General features: G+C 39.7%; 1 protein-coding gene across 2 annotated transcripts; it reads right to left on the minus strand.

Moving 5' to 3' along the window:
• Window positions 1-13,217: 13,217 nt before the first annotated feature.
• Window positions 13,218-14,751, minus strand: LOC104940224 (centrosomal protein of 120 kDa). Of its 2 annotated transcripts, XM_010756772.2 has the most exons (6): window positions 14,441-14,751; window positions 14,305-14,367; window positions 14,169-14,231; window positions 13,956-14,060; window positions 13,635-13,760; window positions 13,218-13,550 (listed from the first exon to the last, which is right to left on the minus strand). In XM_010756772.2, the coding sequence occupies exons 1-6, from the start codon at window positions 14,709-14,711 to the stop codon at window positions 13,267-13,269; spliced, it is 912 nt and encodes a 303-aa protein (XP_010755074.2). In that variant the 5' UTR covers window positions 14,712-14,751; the 3' UTR covers window positions 13,218-13,266. The 2 variants fall into 2 exon arrangements, with proteins under 2 accessions (XP_010755074.2, XP_010755075.2); XM_010756773.2 differs by lacking the exon at window positions 14,305-14,367.
• Between the last annotated feature and the right edge of the window lie 4,899 nt (window positions 14,752-19,650).

Here is a 19,650-nt window from a genome sequence, read left to right on the forward strand (position 1 = left end):
TCTTAGCATGACAGCCCTTCCCTGCCCTTACTTAACTGGCATCTTCTCTCCTCGATTTGATTGCTTTTTGTTGGTTTGAAAAGACAGCAGGTTCATTATAAATCACAGTGACTCACTGATGAGGCTTCAATCCTCAGTCGCCCACTGATTATGAAACTTTTTCTTCTTTACATGTGCTCACCTCACCAAGACATAACTTTTAAACAAGAATCGAAACACTACTGAAATAAAAGTGGAAACAGCAAGGTGTGATCTTTTCCATCTGTGTATTAGGCAATCAATTAAGCAGTCAAGGTTGCTTGTGTCTCAATTTTTAATTTCCTCGACTGTCAACAATGGAAAGTGCGCAAACAAGTTGCTAAGACGTAAACATTCTCTGTGTACTTTACTGATGGTGTCATAGCTTCCAAGCTCCTGTCTCTTGGCTGAACAGTTCAGAGGGAGTTGCAATGAATTCGCTCCTCTAGCATCTTGTAACCTGTCCAGACACGCTCCTAAATGTATCATTGCAGAAAGCTATGAAACAATTTGAGCTGATGCTGCCAGTTTAAATAACTAAACCGTGTGGTCAGAGCTATTATATCATTAATCTTCTCCCTCTCTCCACTCATGCTTTGCCAAGATACGGAAACACCCTCACCTTCAACCCAAAAGAGGTAAAGAGATACCTGAAAGTACTTCTTTTGATATGTATCCCACAATGCTGGTGACAAAAGTGTTTTGAAGTCAGTGCCACAGACCTTTTCAATCATGTTATCTTCATTTCATTTCCCTGCTGCTGGACTGAAATGCATATCCCAGAACAGACATCCAAAAACATTTCTGCCCAATTAAAAGTTGTGTGTGTGGGTCACAAAGTGGCCTTTGCATGTGGTTGTGCAGTGTGTACACTTTTCATGTCACTGATGTCATGAACTCTAATAACCACTTGGAAGAAGTTTTACGTCTCTCGCTCCCTGTAAATAATAGCTAGTGTTGGCTGTAAACAAGGTAAAGGCCTCTGCGGCGATGTCTGACGAGTGGTATCTCCGGTCATTCTCCTCATTCCTCTAAGCATATTTCATTTTTTCCATTCGTGTCTTATTCCCCCACAATAGAGGCACAATAATTATCAAGATCCCGCTTCACTTTAAAAAAAAAAAACTGAATTGAAACAAGCATGCACGGTGCACCGAATGACCTCAGAGTTGTGTAGGTCATTCGGTGACAGTGCTAGATGAGGCTGTGACAGTGGTAGATGATCCTACAGTTCAGCACAGGGTCAGAGGTTTGTCTGTAGGGCAGGGGAACACAGCTGGATGCTCTGCTCTGAGGTCAGCTTCAGTGATGGTAATGAGATAAAGAATAGGACAAAAGAGAAACAGGATAAAGAGAGTGATGAAGGGGAGAGAATGTCACTTTCACTTGCCTTTAATGATTTTACAGAGGCTTTATACCTACAGTCTGTTGATTTATGGTTTTTGTAATGTTATATTGCTGTTGTTGTCTTTACAACACTGAGCGCAGGCAATACAAATGGCTTCTTTTTTTTTTTTTTTTTTGGGCTGGCCATTCATTAGTGAGTGTCTCCTCTTGGCCTAGTTAAATCCAGAATGAAAGCCTGATGGGCAGTGACTCCTGATACTGTGCCAGACAGTGACAAACACCTTAAAGGGTTCCTGGCAAGAAGTCTTTAGATTCTTTGCTCTTTTGCAGCCAAATAAATGAACTTGCCATGCACTGACAGTGTTATTAGTGGGACATGTGGAGAGAAAAACTGCATTATGAGGATCATAGATGTGTAGCGCCTACAGTCGCCATAAGGCTAAGTGTATAAACATGAGCCGGACTATGATCTGATGTCACCTGCGACTCATGAAGAGGGAACAAAAGCAGTTGGAGCATTGTCAGTTGGCACAGATACCACAGTGATCACTTCCATCATAAATCACCACTCTTCAAAAGGATCGGTGTCTGGTGACAGGACGAGTAGGATGAACAAAGCGTTGTCGGCTGTGACAGAAACTCACATGAAGCGGAAGCAGTTCCTCATAGCACCTGAGCTAATAGTTTCTACTGAGGGGACACGGCGTGAATGAAAAAGCATTCCAATAAAGGCCTTTTTAGAAAAACTGTGTCAAGCGAGTTTTCTTCATCACAAGGCAGCCTGATATTATCAGAGGCTGAAAAGGAAATGTAAACAATAGTGAATGCTGATAGGATTTGTTTAGAAATTTTAGGATAAGTCTCTCCTCTTTGTATTATGCTGCTGACCAGCAATATGGTTTATTGTTAATGTGTAATAATTTAGAAACAAATTTTTGTAGGATGCCCAAATGCATCAATCATCCCAATAACCCAATAACGTTGTTTTTGGCCACTTGGGGGCAGTGGAGACAAGCTGTAAACTTGACAGGACATATTACCAGCGATTTATTATTAGAACTGGACAGAACAGATACTGGACCCAAAACTGAGGCTTATTTAGTCCAATGAGAACTGCTCACCTGGCCCATACACCAAAACACACTTCACAAGCATAAAATTTCCATAGATTAAAATGTCACAATAAAAAAAAGTGCCTTTTGGGGAATATTTCATTGCAATACCGTGAATGGCCATTGCCGAAAATTAGAAACATGGCTGAGACATCGTTGATTATCGCCCTTTAAGCTGAAGCGGTGAGCTGCTCGCAAACTGTCACTCACTTTGACATCCAGCAAATAAGACGCAACACTGCCATTCTTCTGAGTTAAAATGTAATTCCAGTATTAATTTGTTATTGTCTTCACCAACCAGCTGCTAGCCAATCGCTGACTTTGTCTCCTGTTTGGCGCTAACCAGGTAGCATGTACCTAGGCAGCTGCTGTGGCATGACATGATGCATTGAGAGCAGCAAGAGTGAACCAAAACAGTACATTTGTGGGCCATAAAACCAAAACATCAAGCCGGATAGGCAAAAAAGCTCTGCAGTTATGTGATCCATTGTGAATAAGAATAAATAAAAATACAGAAATATAAAAAATATAAGAAAACATTAACAAAAGAATGCCAATGCTGAGACTGATGACAAAAAAATTGGAGAGCTACAACTCTTAAAAGATGAAGCTTGGCAGGAGATAGCTGGAGACGTCCACACCAGAGCAGCCAATAACAGGTGGAAGCTTGCTGCAGGTGGCAAACAGTAGGAGACATGTTAAGACATCAAACAACTGTGCTGAAGCATAAAGGGAGGCTGCATGCTGCCATTGTAAAAGCATGAGCACCCACAGTGTCAGCAAGGTCCAGACATATGAACACCATTATCACGTCTTACATTCAAAATCTGTAACACTGATGAGTATTATAACTCTTAATGCTAAGGAGCAGATGTACAAACATACTAAAACAATCATCACTCAGTTATTTAGCAATTCATCACAGGAAAATATGGCTTATAGCAGTGTTTCTCAAGCTTTTTAACCATGTGCACATTAAAAAGTAAAGACATGCTAAATAGGCCACTATGGACAGTTTATGCATGAGGCAGATTAAAAAAAAAAAAAAAGTGTATTTATTGCTGATTTTAGTTTTCACTTAACTGATGTCAGCATTGATAATATAAGAGAAGAAGTATGTATAATAAGAGATCACAAACAGTCTACAGTGAGAGACCTGTAAAGAAAAGACTCTCCTCTCCTGATGACTGCACGTTGGATTACAATATACTTCTAAGTTATGCACTATTACTCCGAGCAGAAATAAAAAAGGAAAACAGAGTCACAACGTGACAGGTTCGTCAGTGCTTTAATGACAGGTTTATCTTGAAGAGAGACAGAGACAAACATTACCTCAGAGCTACCTCCTCCAGTGCTGCTGTAGACTTGCCGCACACCCCAAAGACAGCATCAGTTCACCGAGTCTGTACTGATCTGTCCTGGGGGAAATTCCTTTCTACTACTGTCCCTCTCTGCAGCAGACTGTAGTTGTCAGCGTTGGGTCATATGATGATATATTTGTGTGTTTCTACAATGGAAAAATTCCACTATCGTGAACACATGCATGAGCAGCAAAGCTGAAAGCTCAAACTTGGAGACACGTGTAGGATAAAGATGGAGAGCAGACAAGCTCGGGTAAAATCTGCTTGGTGGATCATTAGAGATATTTGTCCTCCAAATAAAGAGCTCCTGGTAAACTCTTTACTCTTTTCATTTTAGAGCATGAATTATGCTTCATATAAGATAGCAGTATCAGTGATTTATATTGGCGGTTCACATTTCATGCCAGTTTACTGTGACACATCTTCTATAGATCTTCGATGTGCTAATAAAATTGTACCAATGGCTGAAAGTGAAACAAGTGAAATTACCTTTCGCTAATAGTAACTGGTTAGATGTACTGTACAAAGTAAGAAAGACTTGGTCCCTCCTTTCACAAGCTGCCTCAAAGCCAGTCAGGCAGGTTTTCTGTAATTACATGAAAAATGGCTTTAGTCCCTCCGGGGTTTTGGCCACATCTGAGAGATAGAAGAAGTGTCTTTGCATGCTTATGTGTGTGTGTGAAGGTGTGTGTGTGTGTTTGAGAAAGGGGAAACACAGACAAGGCAGTGAGGGGTTTGTGATAGGTCATCTCTCATTTGTTGCCTGTCTGTTTGATACCAGCGCTGGAAAGCAATTAATAAGTTAAATCTGACATGGCAATCAAATTGGCTCCCAGCTTTTCTTTGATATACAGCAGCAGTCAGTACAGTTTATAAATCGACATCAGTCAAATCTCAATTAACAGATCTGTCAACATGAAGAAGAAGACCAGCCGTGCTGTTTGCAGTGTGTTTCAAACTAAAACTCTAAATGCCACGGGCATCAAGCATCCTTGTGCGAGAAAAATTGCTAATTGTGTGAGATTCCTCCCTAAATCCTGGTAATCAATCAAAACCTTTCGAAAACAAGCCTTGGGCAACATATTCAGGAAAAACCCTGCTGTCTCAGGGCTGTGGGGGAGATGTTGAAGATGACTTAGACGAGTACGAACTCTTCTTTCTAGGGAGAATTTATGATGAAGTTATGTCAACACAATCAATATTTTGTTGTGCACAAGAAACAAGCTAATTGAAACTCACAATATCGACTAACTAGGCTAATCTACAGCCCAAACAGATGTTGTCTCAGGTTTGATAGATTTGGGTGAGAGCAGAATCTGTCTGGAGCTCAGAGGCCTGCCAGATGCTTCTGTATCAACACCTCTTTTATCACCTGAAGAGAGTCATCCTGCCAACTATGACAGTAATTCCATCTGAGAGGGCCACACTGACAGAGGTACCATCCCGGCATGGATGAGTGGGATTGACTGAGTGCACACATTTATATTTGGTAACATGCATTCTGAGAATTCTCCCGGGTAGTGAGCACTGTCGACCAATGTTTGGACTTCCTGAATTTATGCATTCAATAAAAAGAAGAGAAGCACATTCCTCTAGAGTTCTGTGCCAACCTGCATAACTGTATTTGCACATGGAAGCTTCTTTTCATGTGTAGGAAAACGGCAGTAAAAAGGGTTGCCATGATGGCAGGTTAATCCTCCTACATTAACACCCAGGAACACAATGATTAAACATCAAAACTCTAGATGCTTGCTGCTGGTAAAAGCAAAGGAAACAGTCAACACACTGTCTGATGACTTTCTAGCCTAGGTAAACAGAGCGTCTTACGGTAAGAAAACGTGTGTTGTTTTACACGTATCTGATTGTACAAACAGTCATAAAGTCTCATGCTATAATCAACTAATCAAGTGGCAGCAGTCAACATGCATATAGTGGAGGGAACGTGCCACAATGCAGCAGTGTGCTTTCGATAGCCCCGGGTCTTTAGGTAAGTTGACTTGTGCTCCGTTTTATGGGACGGATAAGTGCTCCTGCACACTGTGGGAGACTAAAAGACAGATTTGGCAGCTGCTCATTACATTCACAGCTGCTAATTAAAATGTGGTAAACACTTTTTGTTTATTTATCATTGTTTATCCTCTTCTCGCTCATGAAAACAGCCGAGTTTGCAAGTTTGTTTAAGGCATACCTGTTGTCATGTGCATGTCATAACTTCACCGCATGTGGTGATTCCTGCCCGTTCTTGTGTGCTGGAACATTTTAATTTTAAAAGGGTTAGTGATTTAAAACAATGCATCTGATTCAAGCAAAGAAACAGAACAAGACACGATAGAGTATGTTTTTTTTTTTTTTCATGCAATCAGTTAAATATCCTAGATATTTTCACATATGTCTGAAGCTAATCTCTCAGATCACATTAGAGTATTTTTGAGAATACCAGTAACAAATCCCTTTCGACATTTTCTTTTGAGAACAACATGCCACAGCACAGTCCACAACTGTATGACGATTGCACCTTGAAGAGGAAAAATGCCTTTTGAAATAACAAACACTTGAAGCCAGCTCATTACTTGGGTGACATTGTTTCTTCCAAGGCAAGCCTCAACTCTTCATCATTATACAACTCTGCCCATTGCTCACCTACAGAAAATTTATTACCCTCGCTCAAATCCGCGTTGAGTAGACAGCAGACAATAGCTGGTTGGCTGTGAGAGAAAAGCACTTTGTGAGGAATGCCATGTGCCAGCCGATACGATGTTAGGTATGAAGCCACACCTCCTGTGTTTTTGACCATAGATAGATTATTTCAGATGATTCATTGGTGTAGATTTTTAAGACAAAATGATAACATGTTCATTTGATGGATATTGTGACACTAAAAGTCTCACATCTCCACCTGTACAGCAGTGCACTGTGAGCTAAATGCTGACATCACTGACATTAACATTCTGATGTTAAGTGAGTAAAATGTTTACAGTGTTCTAACATGAGCTAATTAAGGTGGAACACAAAGTACTACTGAGGCTTACAGGAATGTCATTAGTTTTAGTCGGTCAACATATTGCACAAATTACATTTTTGACTCTTGGTTTGAGATCAAAGTTCATACTTTTGGGATTCAATGACCAGATGTCCATGTTTGTCCAGGATTGTTCCCGTTTCAGTCTGGGTGTAAAACACTTCAATTATTTGTTAGTCTTTTAGACCTTATTGAATAGAGACAGCTTGAGAGACCGGAAAGGGGGTAGGGAGAGAGAATTCAAACCTGAATTGCTGAGGTAAGGACTGAGCCAATGTACATGGAGCACATGCCCCACCAGGTGAGCTACTAAATGTCCTGGTTTTTACGACATGTTAAAATATATATATTTCATATTCTGCATGTTTATATTATTTACATAGATGTTTATCATGTTCTGTCCCACTTGTTATTACCTAATGCAATATAAATACATAAACAGATCAATTCAATGCTGATTCATCTGTTTGTTTATTTGACAGTGTCTTTATCAAGGCTGCTGCTAGCCAATGTTCTTTCTGACAGAACAGTTAGCTGTCATGCAGAAGAGGAGGTTCCAGGAGATCTGTAAAGTATCCTGCAACAAAAAAATGACTTCATAGTATTCATTGTGTTGAAACGTGCTAAGCACTAAAATAATTGTCGCCCATCCTGGAAAATGTCTATCGTGCGTGCTGTGTATATAATGCACACATTTGGATGAACATAGACATGCAGTACACCTAAGGGTCCTGGTTAAGGGGTTTAAATTTCACCACAATATCAACAACATGGTGCACTAGAGGAAAACATTTTTTTATCGATAAAATTTTGTGACAGTTCATCCCATAGTTGTCGAAATCCAAACCAAAGTGCTGGACCAACTAACAGAATGACATTGGAATCCCATCCACGCTGCCAGCATGATTAAAGACAGCATTCATTTATGTAGCTATGACCCCCTTTCTTGGCTTTCTTGACCATAAGCTTCAGCCTCAGTTCATGTCTCTGCTATATCACAGCCTATATTAATATACTCTATACTGATATCACTAGCTATTTTTGCCCTGGAGTAACTTTCTTTTTAATTTGCAAACTAAATCAGTTATCTTCAGACGCTTTTATTGTTTGCATAACTGATCTGATGAGGTGGGAACATCACAGGGTGTGGACTGGGTAACGCACTTGCCTCGGGACCTCAGGGCTTCTTATCTGCACAAAGTACAGAAGAAGGAAATGGCAGCTGTCCTGCCATTTTCTGTAGACCTCTGTGGTTCCATGTTTGCTACATTTAGCTGTCTTTGAAGTTTTGATTAAGGTCTGTAGAATAAATCACAACAAATCCAGTTGTTTCAGACCACAAAGATTTGCATTCTCATCAGGCATCTTTGAAATCATTTTGAGTCATCAGCTCCTGTGGGAACAAGTCTGAAGATAACCCATTCAGGAAGCCCATATTAAAGTCAATGAGGCAGACTAGAGCGAAAACACAGAAAACACAGCCCTGCAGGTAAAAATACTTATGTGAAGAGGAAGCTTGAAAACTGGTTGAATAGACTGCCATGCAAAAAGGGAAAAGGCCACGTTGTTAGATGTCAACAGAACAGATAGAAAATGCATATGCATCATTTTACTGCATTGTCATTGTCATCGCACCTGGAACACAAGTTAGTCATCAGGTCAGGCATGAGTTTTCTAAGATGAAAGATACACAATGATATTTCGTCATTCAGACCAAGCAGAACTTGTCAGGGTTGATATATCTCACTGTTAGAGAAATATCGATTCCTATCATGAATTTACCTCACACGACAATAACAAGATCACTTGATTTGAATAGCGAGGACTAACATAAGATAATAAATAAAATGTTTCCTGAGCTGGAATTTCAATGCCTAAGTGAGACATACAGTAGATAGTCACAGTTGTATATTCAGGTTTTAACTCTCAGGGGCCACCCAACTGTGTGTTTCAAACATATGTCATCAAGTTAGATAAGCACCAAGTCAAAGCAAATAAGACTCCGTCATTGTTTTGTTTGTTTTTTTCGGATACAAAGCACCCCACATAACTGGATTATAACTCACTCACAAACTCACAAAGTCACTCAACCACACTAAGTGGGTCGCTGATTTTCTACAAGGGGGAACTATTCAGTCTTCATCAGATCAGTTGTACAGATGACAGTCAGCACCACCTTTAGTCAAGGAAAGTAACATCAGCAGCAGTTTAGAGCTCTAGATGTATGACGTCACCATCCAAATGCAAACAATTAAAGGAAGAGTTCCACATTTTGGGAAATATGCTTGTTCGTTTTCTTGCCAAGAGTTAGATAAGAAGTTTAAAATGACTTTAATGTCTGAATGGTAAATATACACCCAGTAAACTACATGTAAAGAAAGAAAACTACAGCAAAACTACAGCTGTAACATACTTTACCTGCAGGTGGCAGAGAACTGCAGCTCCTCTGATTTTGCTTATCTAAGGTGACACAGGTTTGAGTGGCACTGCAGGTCTGAATCTGGATGATACTGGCTGAGCCTGGCTTGTTTCGCATGTCTTGCATCAGTGAGACTGTTTCCTTTTGTTGGGCTCTATTGTAAGCTCAAACTGCACAAACTCACACTTTGACACACAAGACTCTAATATGTTTAGGGAATGCCAAGGAGTCTGAGGCTCCTGACTAATTGTGCTTTTGGTCTTTCCTAACAAACTTCATAAAGTACTTTATAGGCACACCAAAACATTCAAAGAACTTAAAATTATTAAATTTAACATTGACTCAAAGCTTGAGTATAAACATTCCTGTGTGTTTTTGCTTGTGCAGCCCATCTGTTGTTTGGTCAATTGCTATGTTCAGAATTTGAATATGAGTACAGTCAGGTGTTTTCAGGGTTCTGAGCAGATATGCATCTGCAGACTCTGGCCAGCGTGCAGGGCTTCATTACCACTGAATTGTTGGCTCAGAGCTGCCCTCTGTGTGCATACCTGTGCTTGTGCATGAGTCTATGCATGTGTGTTGGGTTCTTTGTGTGCTTACCTGCACCAAGACTTAATACACAGTGCCAAGTACATGATGTTTTGCCAGGTTCTTTCTTCTATGCAAATATGTGATTAAAAAAACAACAACAAAAATGACCTAGTTTGAGCTGGGTCCTAAACTACACCTGAAATCAGCTATTTTCTTTAATACTAGGATGCTTTTCCTCGAGCATCTACAACTTCAAGAAATCAGCATTAAAGGTACATTTCAGAATGGTCACATGACTTCTGATTTTGATCAAGGAATGCCTCCTGCTCATCTCTGATCGAGTAAGTGCATAAAAAAGATGAGTTCTCTTTTAAATCAGGCAGAAAGGAATGCACATTTACTCTCACCGCCTTGGGGCCTTAGCCTGCACCAAACATGTTTTTTGGAGTACAGACTAATAGCACACACTGGGGGCTCCCACATACATACAACTGTATCTTAAACTGCTATTTGGGCTCACTTCCAAGTTCTCCTATAAATCTGAATGCATATTTTTATCATATAATGTACAAATGGTTAACAAAAGTGACACTTGAAATGTGCTATTAAAAAGGTAGACTGAGCAAGATGCACCATAATCAGATTGTTCTTATTGTCTTTTTAACTACTTTGTCTTACGTCTGTAAATGTATAAAAAATTAGGTTAAGAGGAACAAGATACTTGAATTTTAATTTACTTTGCCATTGCTGTAATGCTATTGTCATAAATTACCCCATAATTAGTTATTCTCTATGGAGATTTGATACTAATCTCACAAAATACTGATTCTTTTTTCCCAGAGCTGACTTTATAATCCTATAATGAATCTGTCCTTTAATTTTAAAGTCAAAAGATGTACTGTCATTCCCTTGTTGTGTGTGTGTGTGTGTGTGTGTGTGTGTGTGTGTGTGTGTGTGTGTGTGTGTGTGTGAGAGAGAGAGAGAGAGAGAGAGAGAGAGAGAAAACACATGCATGCAAGTGGAGGCATGAGTGTGTCTGTACACTTTCACCAACTTTTCTACTGCTGTGCTCTTTCTATGTGATTTACTTTCTGCATTAACAACAATATCCTAACATATCAAGAAGGTGCCCACAAGTTATATCAATAATATTTATGTAGCCCAGACTCAGACTAAAAGATTCACAGTTCAATAGATGCTCTTGCAAAAAGCTGTAAGAGAGACAGAAGAGGCACGCAACCTTCCCAGCACTGTCACAGCTTTAATGAGCCCTCACACTTTAAACTTTTCCAGAGTAAAGGAAAAAAAATCTAATGAAAGACTACCTTAATGAAACAATGACTACGGTTTTTCAAATTGGGAATACCCTCTCTCATTAAAGACACTTAACTAAGATCCATTTCCCAAGCCACCTGATTCATCAGCTCCAAAAATATACCCAACCAAAGGGGGATTTCACAAAATCACACACATAGTCAATTAAAACACACTGTGTTCATGGGAATAATTGGAATTTTGAAAAAAAAAACAGGGATACAACTTAATATGTTGTGTGTTTTTTTGAGTTCTTAGTGTCGGATCAATGATACTGCCTCTAAATGAGCAAAAGCCCCGATGACAAAGGTTGAAAAGCTTCTTCAGCTTAGCCTTAACCTTAATAGTGGCACTGTGGGGACACCTAACATAGAATTAAATGCAATTATGAAAAAATGTTTCCAACCCAAGAGGTGCCTGTGAGAGGGAAACCAGAGAAGCTGTATTCATTTCACACAGCCCCGGGTGCTGAGAGGATATGGCAGTCCTTTTCATATTGGCAGCTGTTTGATCAGACTAACAGCGCTTCTTTGCCGTACCATAGCTGGAGGTCTGATCTAAAGTCCTCATCAGATTCAAAGAAGACGCCGCGTCTCCAATGTTCTCCGGGCTCTTTCCATAAACACAGCTGAATTATTCCTTTGAGCACACTTGCTTTGTATACTGGCCTCCATTTTTCTCTCAAAAAGGCAGAAGGAGTCAACAAAACTCACAGAGCTAGATGTGGTACAGTAATGTTGCCCGCAGTGTGTTTCACAGAGTCACGGTTATATCTTCTAGCAAGGGTGTGAAATGGTACAGTGTGGGCATCTGATAGCTTGTAGATCAATTGTGGCTGATAGTGCATTGTGGGAAATTACAGAGAAAGTAGAGGGAAAAGCAAGAGAGAAAGAATTCACCACAGACACTGACAGTGAATGGAGGTGTAGTTTGCATGGCTCTGTGTTGATCGTGGTTATCAGAGCCATAGTAGATGACTGATAACCAAGGTGTGGTGTTGTGTAAGTGTGTGTGTGTGAGAGTGTGTGCATGCGTGTGTGTGCCTGTGTGATCTGAGTGACTGCACAACAAAGAGTCTGAATGGATTTAGTCAAAGCTCAAACGCTGATGCAGCTGCATTCCGGGAGGTTTATGATGTGAAACACCAAAGGAAAGGAAACAATGATCACATTCATGAGATGTCATTTTCTTCCACTTTTATCTGAGGAATTTGGTGAGTTTTTTTCTTTCTTTCTTTCTTTCTTTCTTTCTTTCTTTCTTTCTTTCTTTCTTTCTTTCTTTCTTTCTTTCTTTCTTTCTTTCTTTCTTTCTTTTTTCATAACGTAATGTGTCCACCTTATCCAAAGTGGGTCTTTGTTAGAAAGCTTTGTTCAAGAAAGCCTGACCTCATTCTCTCTAATAAGGTGCAGGTTATATTTGAGAATTGTGCAGTAGATTTACCTTTTTTGTGTGTTAAAGTTTACCTCCACTCCAAAATGTCTTCTCCAAATTCTTGTTGTTTCTCTATTTGGATGTTCTACACTATGCAGAGTTTGTTTTTACATTAATATAATGAAGAGGGAACCTTTATCTAGGCTTGTGCTTGTGACATCACAACTACCTTGAAAGCCAATCACGGTCCAGGATGCGATTTACACAAATGTGATGTGTGAGGCCTGCAGTGCATATACATTAAAAATTAGATCAATCAGTGAGACATCTTGTGTCCAGCAGTTAAACTTTTGAAATGATAAATATTTTCAAGAAAAGTGTAGGTTCTTTTAATTATTTTTTCAACATAAGTCAAAAACAGGGTAAAGAACAAATTAAAAACAACTAGTCAGCTGCAGAGGAGGAATGCAATACAGATAATAACTATAACACATGACCACTGGATTTAATACTTAATAAAAGGAGTGCTATGTTGTGGAACACTTCTTTTTCATCAGTCTAAGTTTAAGACAGGTTAATAAAGTAATTGTTGTTTTTGTGGAAAGACTATGTCCATATATAAATATAACATTTCCTTACAAACTCCACGTACACTCCACACTCCTACATTAATGGGATCGTACAAAACAGTATATGTTATGGTACAAAAGGTAAATAAAGTGCACTTTGTGATTAAGACCCTTTAATGGCGTGAATGGCAACAATTATAATATCCTACAAGGCAAAGAGCAGAAAACCACTAAAGGTTGATCTGTGATACTGGTCATCCCAGATTTTTCCAAAAAGTTGTACTGAAACAACATCTCCCACTTCCAACTGCACCACTACACCATTGGATGCATTGTCCTCAGGATCTGTAGATGTGGTAGCACGGTCACCTGAAGTAACGATGCGATCACTATTCTTGAAGAGTCCCATCCTCATAGATGCGTCAGAGTGTGCTATATGGCCAGTAAATCGAAAGTAATAGATTCCTTTTACTGGTGCAGTGAAGTAACCTGAAATACAGAAAAGAACAGTCACTAGTGACAATTGTGAAATTATAATATGTGTGACATACAAAAGAAGCCTAATCAGACTACCTGTGTTTGGGTTGTAGTGGTTTCCAACGTTGGTAAAGATTTTTCTGTAGATGAGTTGAACGTCTTCTTTTTCTGTGTTACCTTCCCCAGATTCCAGAAGGGATACAGAGAACGCCAGTTTTCTCACTATGGCAAAGTTAAAGAAAATCACACAATTAATTCTGAATTACTTTCTGTATTTACTGTACACACAATAAACATATACACAGAAAGATAAAAATAAAATGATTTACATCTGTTGGTATTCTGAAGTCCCTGCAAACACATTCAGAATTATATGTACACAATTTATTACATAACTTAGAAACCATTAACTTTTACCTTCCTGCTGTCTCTCCAGCTCCGCTACATGGTTTTCACTGACTGTCACCCTTTGCTGCAGAGAGCTGAGTTTCTCTTGAGAGACTGCAAGCTCTGTAGCTTGAGCTTAAGAAAAAGTGAGATTATATTGTAAAGGTTTACAAGTCAGAGATTCAACACAAGAATGCCTTGGTTATGGTTCGGTAGAATGTCAAAGCATGGCGCAGTGTTTACCATCATTCTCCATCTGCAGTTCCTCTGCCATGCTCTCAGCAGCGGTCATCCTGGCCTCCATGGCTGTAACAAGAATGCTCATGTAAGCTCAGTTGCATTTATTTTGTCATAAAGTGAGTCCTTTATTCCATTGTACCTGAATTCTCCATCTGCAGTCTCTCCATCAGGTTCTCAGTAGTGGTCATTCTGGCCTCCATGGCTGTAACAAGAGTGCTCATGTAAGCTCTGCTACATCTGTTTTCTAATAAAGTGAGTCCTTTATTCCAGTGTACCTGAATTCTCCATCTGTAGTTTCTCCACCAGGTTCTCAGCAGCTGTTACTCTGGCTGTCAGATGTCTTAACTCTACACTCTGCTCTACCACCATTTCTCTCAGGGCGATCAGCTCTGCCAACATGTCAGTTTGACGCTCCAGCTCTTGTACACCTTCCTCAGCTTTATTCTCGACACCTTGTAGCAGGATGTCATTGTCATGACTGTGTTCCTGAGCTCTGCAAAGATAGCAGAATATCAGTATTAGTAAGAAGACCATGGATGTCTTCATCTTTATTTAGGTTGATGCTCTGTTTGCTGTCTGTGGCACAGTTGTGCACTAGATCGACCATTTATAGGTCAGGTGCATGTTGATTTGCTTGAATTGTGAGAAAGCACACCTGTAACTTAGAGAAATGTGGCAGGTGGTGGAAAAAGAAGGAGGGTGAGAGTAGTAACAGTGACTCAGTGATTTTAAACACAGATGATAAGTGGGAGGTGGAGTTGTGTCTTGGAGTTCTGCCATCTTTCAGCCTATGCTGATCTAAATTTTTATTCTGACTTACTTTAATGATTTCCAGTGTTAAACTGAAAGAAAGATTTCTTTAAACATCAAATCACAAAGAGTAATTCTGCATTTTCTAATAATGTTCAGCTTTTATTGATTGTTTATTATTGGAGGGTTTGAATGCACCTAATGTTTTCTCATTTACAAATATAAGGGTAGAAGAAACAGATTTCAGTACAATGAAGGCCAGTATAAACACTAACTATGACCACAACAATAAAGAGATAGTTGAAGTTGAACACCTTTCTGACAGTTCCAAAAAACAACAGAAACCTCCTTCCATCCAACCATTTTCTGTAACTGCTTATCCTTATCAGTGTCATGGTGGCCGGAGCCTATCCCAGCAGACATTAGGTGTCAGCTGGGACCATTCACACTCATGTTCGAACCAGGAACCTTCTTGCTGTGAGGCAACAAAAACATGTAATCTAAATTATATAACAATCTACATGATCATTTTTGATGTAGAATTTGTGGCAGACCTGATTTAAAAAACAAATCACTGGTCATGGAGAGTATTTTCTCACTTGTATAAAGTGGCATCTAGCCATGCAGATAGTTCTCTGCCAGGGTTTTGAGATATCAGTCAGTAGGTTTTCTGCTGCCTCCCCAGTACAATGGAAGTGAATGACTTTTGTTTTTTGTTTGTCCCTCTTACTTTCTATACTCCACGGACTAACTCCCTATGCATATATGCACATATGTACATATGCATAAAGGCTGTAGGCCTAAGACAGATATGTCCAAACGTGGCCAAATAAAACCAAAGCTTGCTTGCTTGCTTGCATACCACTATGTGGAAACTTTTCTTTTACCTTTTGGGTGAACCAATGACTTGTTGAATTAAGTCAACATTAGCTGTGACTTTCGATGACACACACAAACAGTGTCTGATGTCATTGTCCACTCCGTGTCAGACAGGAAAACTGATCTAACAAGACTTATCCTCTGTCATACCTTTGCAGTGACACTGTCTCAACATAATGAGACTTTCCACTGGCACTCTGTAGATTTTTTATGCTGTCAGACAGAAAAATGGCTATATGTCAGGTGAAGTTTTCCCAGAATGGATCTGGAAATATCTTAAATGCCTTAAGTTCAAACAGGCATCATTACAGTCCCATGGGCTACCCACAAGTTATTGTGAAGAGTTAGGGAAATTTCCCACTGCAACAAGACCATTATCTGGGCGTGTTGCATGTGAGTCATAAGTGTGTGCATCAGTGACAAGTTAGACAATTAGACAGAAATAACAACAAATCAACCTGTCGTTGAAAAAATATTTCTTGAAGCGTATAAAGTGCAGTGAATGACATGATTTATGCTGATTGCTGCTTGTGTTTATGAATAAGAATATTGAGCAGCTGTCAGTCAGAATGAAACTGCTCACTGCCACATACAACAGGATTTACACCAGATAAACACACAGGCATCAATCTTTCTAACAAAACACTGCCAGTGGTCACGTGGTGAGCAAGAGAACATAACCGAGTGACAATGTTGTCTTTGGTATGGCACTCCACGGTTTCATATCTAATCATTCAAGAAGAGGCAGAATCCTCTTAATACCATTTTCCAGAACTTCACTTTGTATTCTAGAAATGACAGACCTGTCATGAAACGACTTTGCTGTAGGGGTAAACACAAACAAATGTACATATCCCACAGAAGTTTGAAAGAAGAGTTTTTTTGGAAAGAGAACACAGGTTTTTCTATCCTGGTGCCGGAGGGGGCAGAGATAAAGAGAGTAATAGTTAGACTGCGGTCACACTGGTATGCAGACAGTCATGAAAGCAGTGCAGTACCTGTTGCATCTTGCAAATTCATTTGCTGAATATTGTGAAATTTCAATGCTTAAATTTTTTTTTATCACAACTAAACGGTATGGTTAGATAAACACAAACGATTGAGATTACAGATGATCTACAGATATATACTGGTCTACTGAAACATCATCATTCACATTATCAGTAACATCATTGTCAAAGAGACAAAATAAAACATTTAATTATAATGTATAGCTGTTGACAGCAATAATTTAGTTAAATCTTTTAAATAACAGCTTAAACCAAAGTGTATACCCTGTATAATCTTTAAAATGCTTATTTTTATGCTTTTTCTGTTATGTTATTATCAATACAATATTGTCAGATTTTTAGTCTGTTCATCCATTGTATAGCTGTTGAAACATTTCACTGAAAAACAAAAATGTCAATCACATGGTGGTGCTAGAGAAAAGTCATCCTAAGGCCATTAGGATACATCACCTGATCATGAATGTTTGTACGTAATATTGTAGCAATCCAGCATGTACTGCAGATGTTGCAACATTACCATCCCAAGAGCCACTCCACCAACAGGACAATTTCACACATACACTTATTAAGGTTTGTCCATGTTTGTTTCTATATACCCAGCTTTTGAGATATTGCACTGAAACATTTACAAATTAGGTTAATCTTTTTTTAAGGTTCTCACACTTTTAAGGTTCTTCTGGAGAATAGCTCAGATGTCATTATGAGCTAAATAATAAGAATAATTATTACATATAAAATAAGAAAAATGCCTGACTCTGTATAATCCACAGAAGACACTGTTGACAATTTTTCCAACGCTGTGAGCGCCACAGACTATTATAACTATTATATAGCCCCATAGTACTGGAATGGCTGAAGAATCTCAAAAAGGGATATCTTAAAACCTCAGTTCATAAAACTAACAGCATGGCTATATTCCAGGAATGAGAAAATATATTTATCTATTTATTTTGGTGAGCTGACCTTTTATGATATACTGTACACTAATTTTGCGGGAGTCAATACAGTACATCCAGAAAGTTAAAAACATGGTTTGTGGTGTCAAAAGTCACACATGCCAAAGATGTCTGGCATTACATTCTGTCAGAAAAGCAGTTAACAAGACAGCGCATCATCTGTGGCTCCTCTCCCATTGGTCAGAGTGTCGACCTGTGATTAGGACTCCAGTAAATCTTCCCACCCAGGGAGCCTTGGAGAAGAGTTTCCCCTTAGGTCAATCCACTCCTGCAGGGATGAGCCTCGCTTTCCTCTGTATCTGCCCCCGGGGCTAAATCTCATATTCAAACCTGGATGTCTTCCTTCAGGCCTTCTCATGGGTCAGACTGGAGGCAAAATTCCCATTTTAAGAGCTTAGACTTTTCTGTGAATGAAGTTTGATCAGTTCCATTCAAACGGAGGACATATCAGGAATATAGTGCAATATCTGCTTAAGTGTAATAAGATGACACCTAAGCAGAGCTATCAGGCGCCTCAAAGTGACAGGCAACCTTACATACCTTCCTTCATTCTCCTCTCAGGCAAATTCCTTTCTTGCTGTCTTTCTGTCTGTTTCTCAACTGTTCTTCTCTCATTTTTACTCTTTTTTTTCTTTTTCCACAGGAGTTAAGACAAACATAACATCTTCAGCTCTGTACTTTTCTATCCTGGGTTTTAAGTAGCAACCAGCAGTTCTACAGCTCTTTCGGTCGGTTGGTCGGTCAGTTGGTTGATCTACAAGAATTTCCACACCCTTTGAGCCCTAGGAGGTTGAAATTTGCCATGGAGGTCAAGTGTGTCTGTTTATGCCAATTGGCTAAATGGGGAAACAGCAATGGGAGTGCCCTGTTGCAAAAAGGGGAACAGCTTTCCAAATGGATTCTGTCTGGACAAGACTTTGTGGAAAGTTAGTCATGAGCTAAAGGACAGCTGATTAACGGTTGCCAATTTGTCTATCAGTTCATTGGTCCACAAAGCTGTGCCAATGCTAGCAACTGCATCTTTCCGTGTACCCGTATCCATGAGGCTGAAATTTCACAAAGTGTTTGTGAGCCCATGAATATCACATTTTCTGCTGGGTGGTTTTATTATTATTATTATTAAAGATATGTTTTTGTCTTTACTTGATAGAGACAGCTGAATAGTGACAGGAATGTGGGGAGAGACGTGCAGGAGAGAGCCACAGGTCTCATAGGCATCTCTATTCTCTCCTAATGTAATGAAGGTGTTCCGTCAATGATCAATCATCAAGCCCTATCGTCAGTATAATTTCTTATAATAGAAATGTTGATACATAACATAATCTACAATAATAACTCTTGCGGTGCAGATACTCACTACATAAGTTGACCAATCACACTGCTGTGCTTAAGACCCACTTCCTACCTATAGCCAATCATACTGAGCAGTGGGGGGGCCGGGGAGGTTGAGTCTGTGCACTGCTAGCTACTGTATGAAGTGGGCTTGACTGCAGGTAGTTAGCCTCAGCCTAATCTAATGATGCATACTTCCCCCTGTTTATGGCAGCCGGGGAAGGAGAGCGCTAGCCTGTGCTTGTCTGCTGCTGAGAATGCCCATTAATGCTCTTTTCCCCCTCAGGTGATGACCACCTGAGCTATCAAAGACAAGTGTGTCTGTAACACCACCCTCCCCTCCCCTCCCCTCCCCCTCCTCTCTCCTCCCCTCCCCTCCCCATCCTCCTCCTCCCCCTCTCATTGCACTCCATCCCCACCCCGCCTTTGCTCCGACCTTCACCCAGACACACGCTGTACAGATGCTTCATCATCACAAATGCTGCTCAGTACAATCTAGGACAACCACATGCAGTCCTCTGTTTTCTGTTCTAGTTTTATTTGCCAGGTTTTTGTTTG

This window comes from Larimichthys crocea, unplaced genomic scaffold (assembly GCF_000972845.2).
Source record: "Larimichthys crocea isolate SSNF unplaced genomic scaffold, L_crocea_2.0 scaffold97, whole genome shotgun sequence".
Taxonomy (NCBI): domain Eukaryota; kingdom Metazoa; phylum Chordata; class Actinopteri; family Sciaenidae; genus Larimichthys; species Larimichthys crocea.

Excerpts from the sequence above, each read along its gene's own strand:
- LOC104940224 (XM_010756772.2), bottom strand. The coding sequence starts at position 14,711 with ATGAAGACATCCATGGTCTTCTTACTAATACTGATATTCTGCTATCTT. Across the intron at positions 14,368-14,440 it reads ACTACAGATGGAGAATTCAG|CCATGGAGGCCAGAATGACC; the intron begins GTACACTGGAAT and ends CTCTTGTTACAG. Across the intron at positions 13,761-13,955 it reads GCTGGAGAGACAGCAGGAAG|TGAGAAAACTGGCGTTCTCT; the intron begins GTAAAAGTTAAT and ends ACTTTGCCATAG.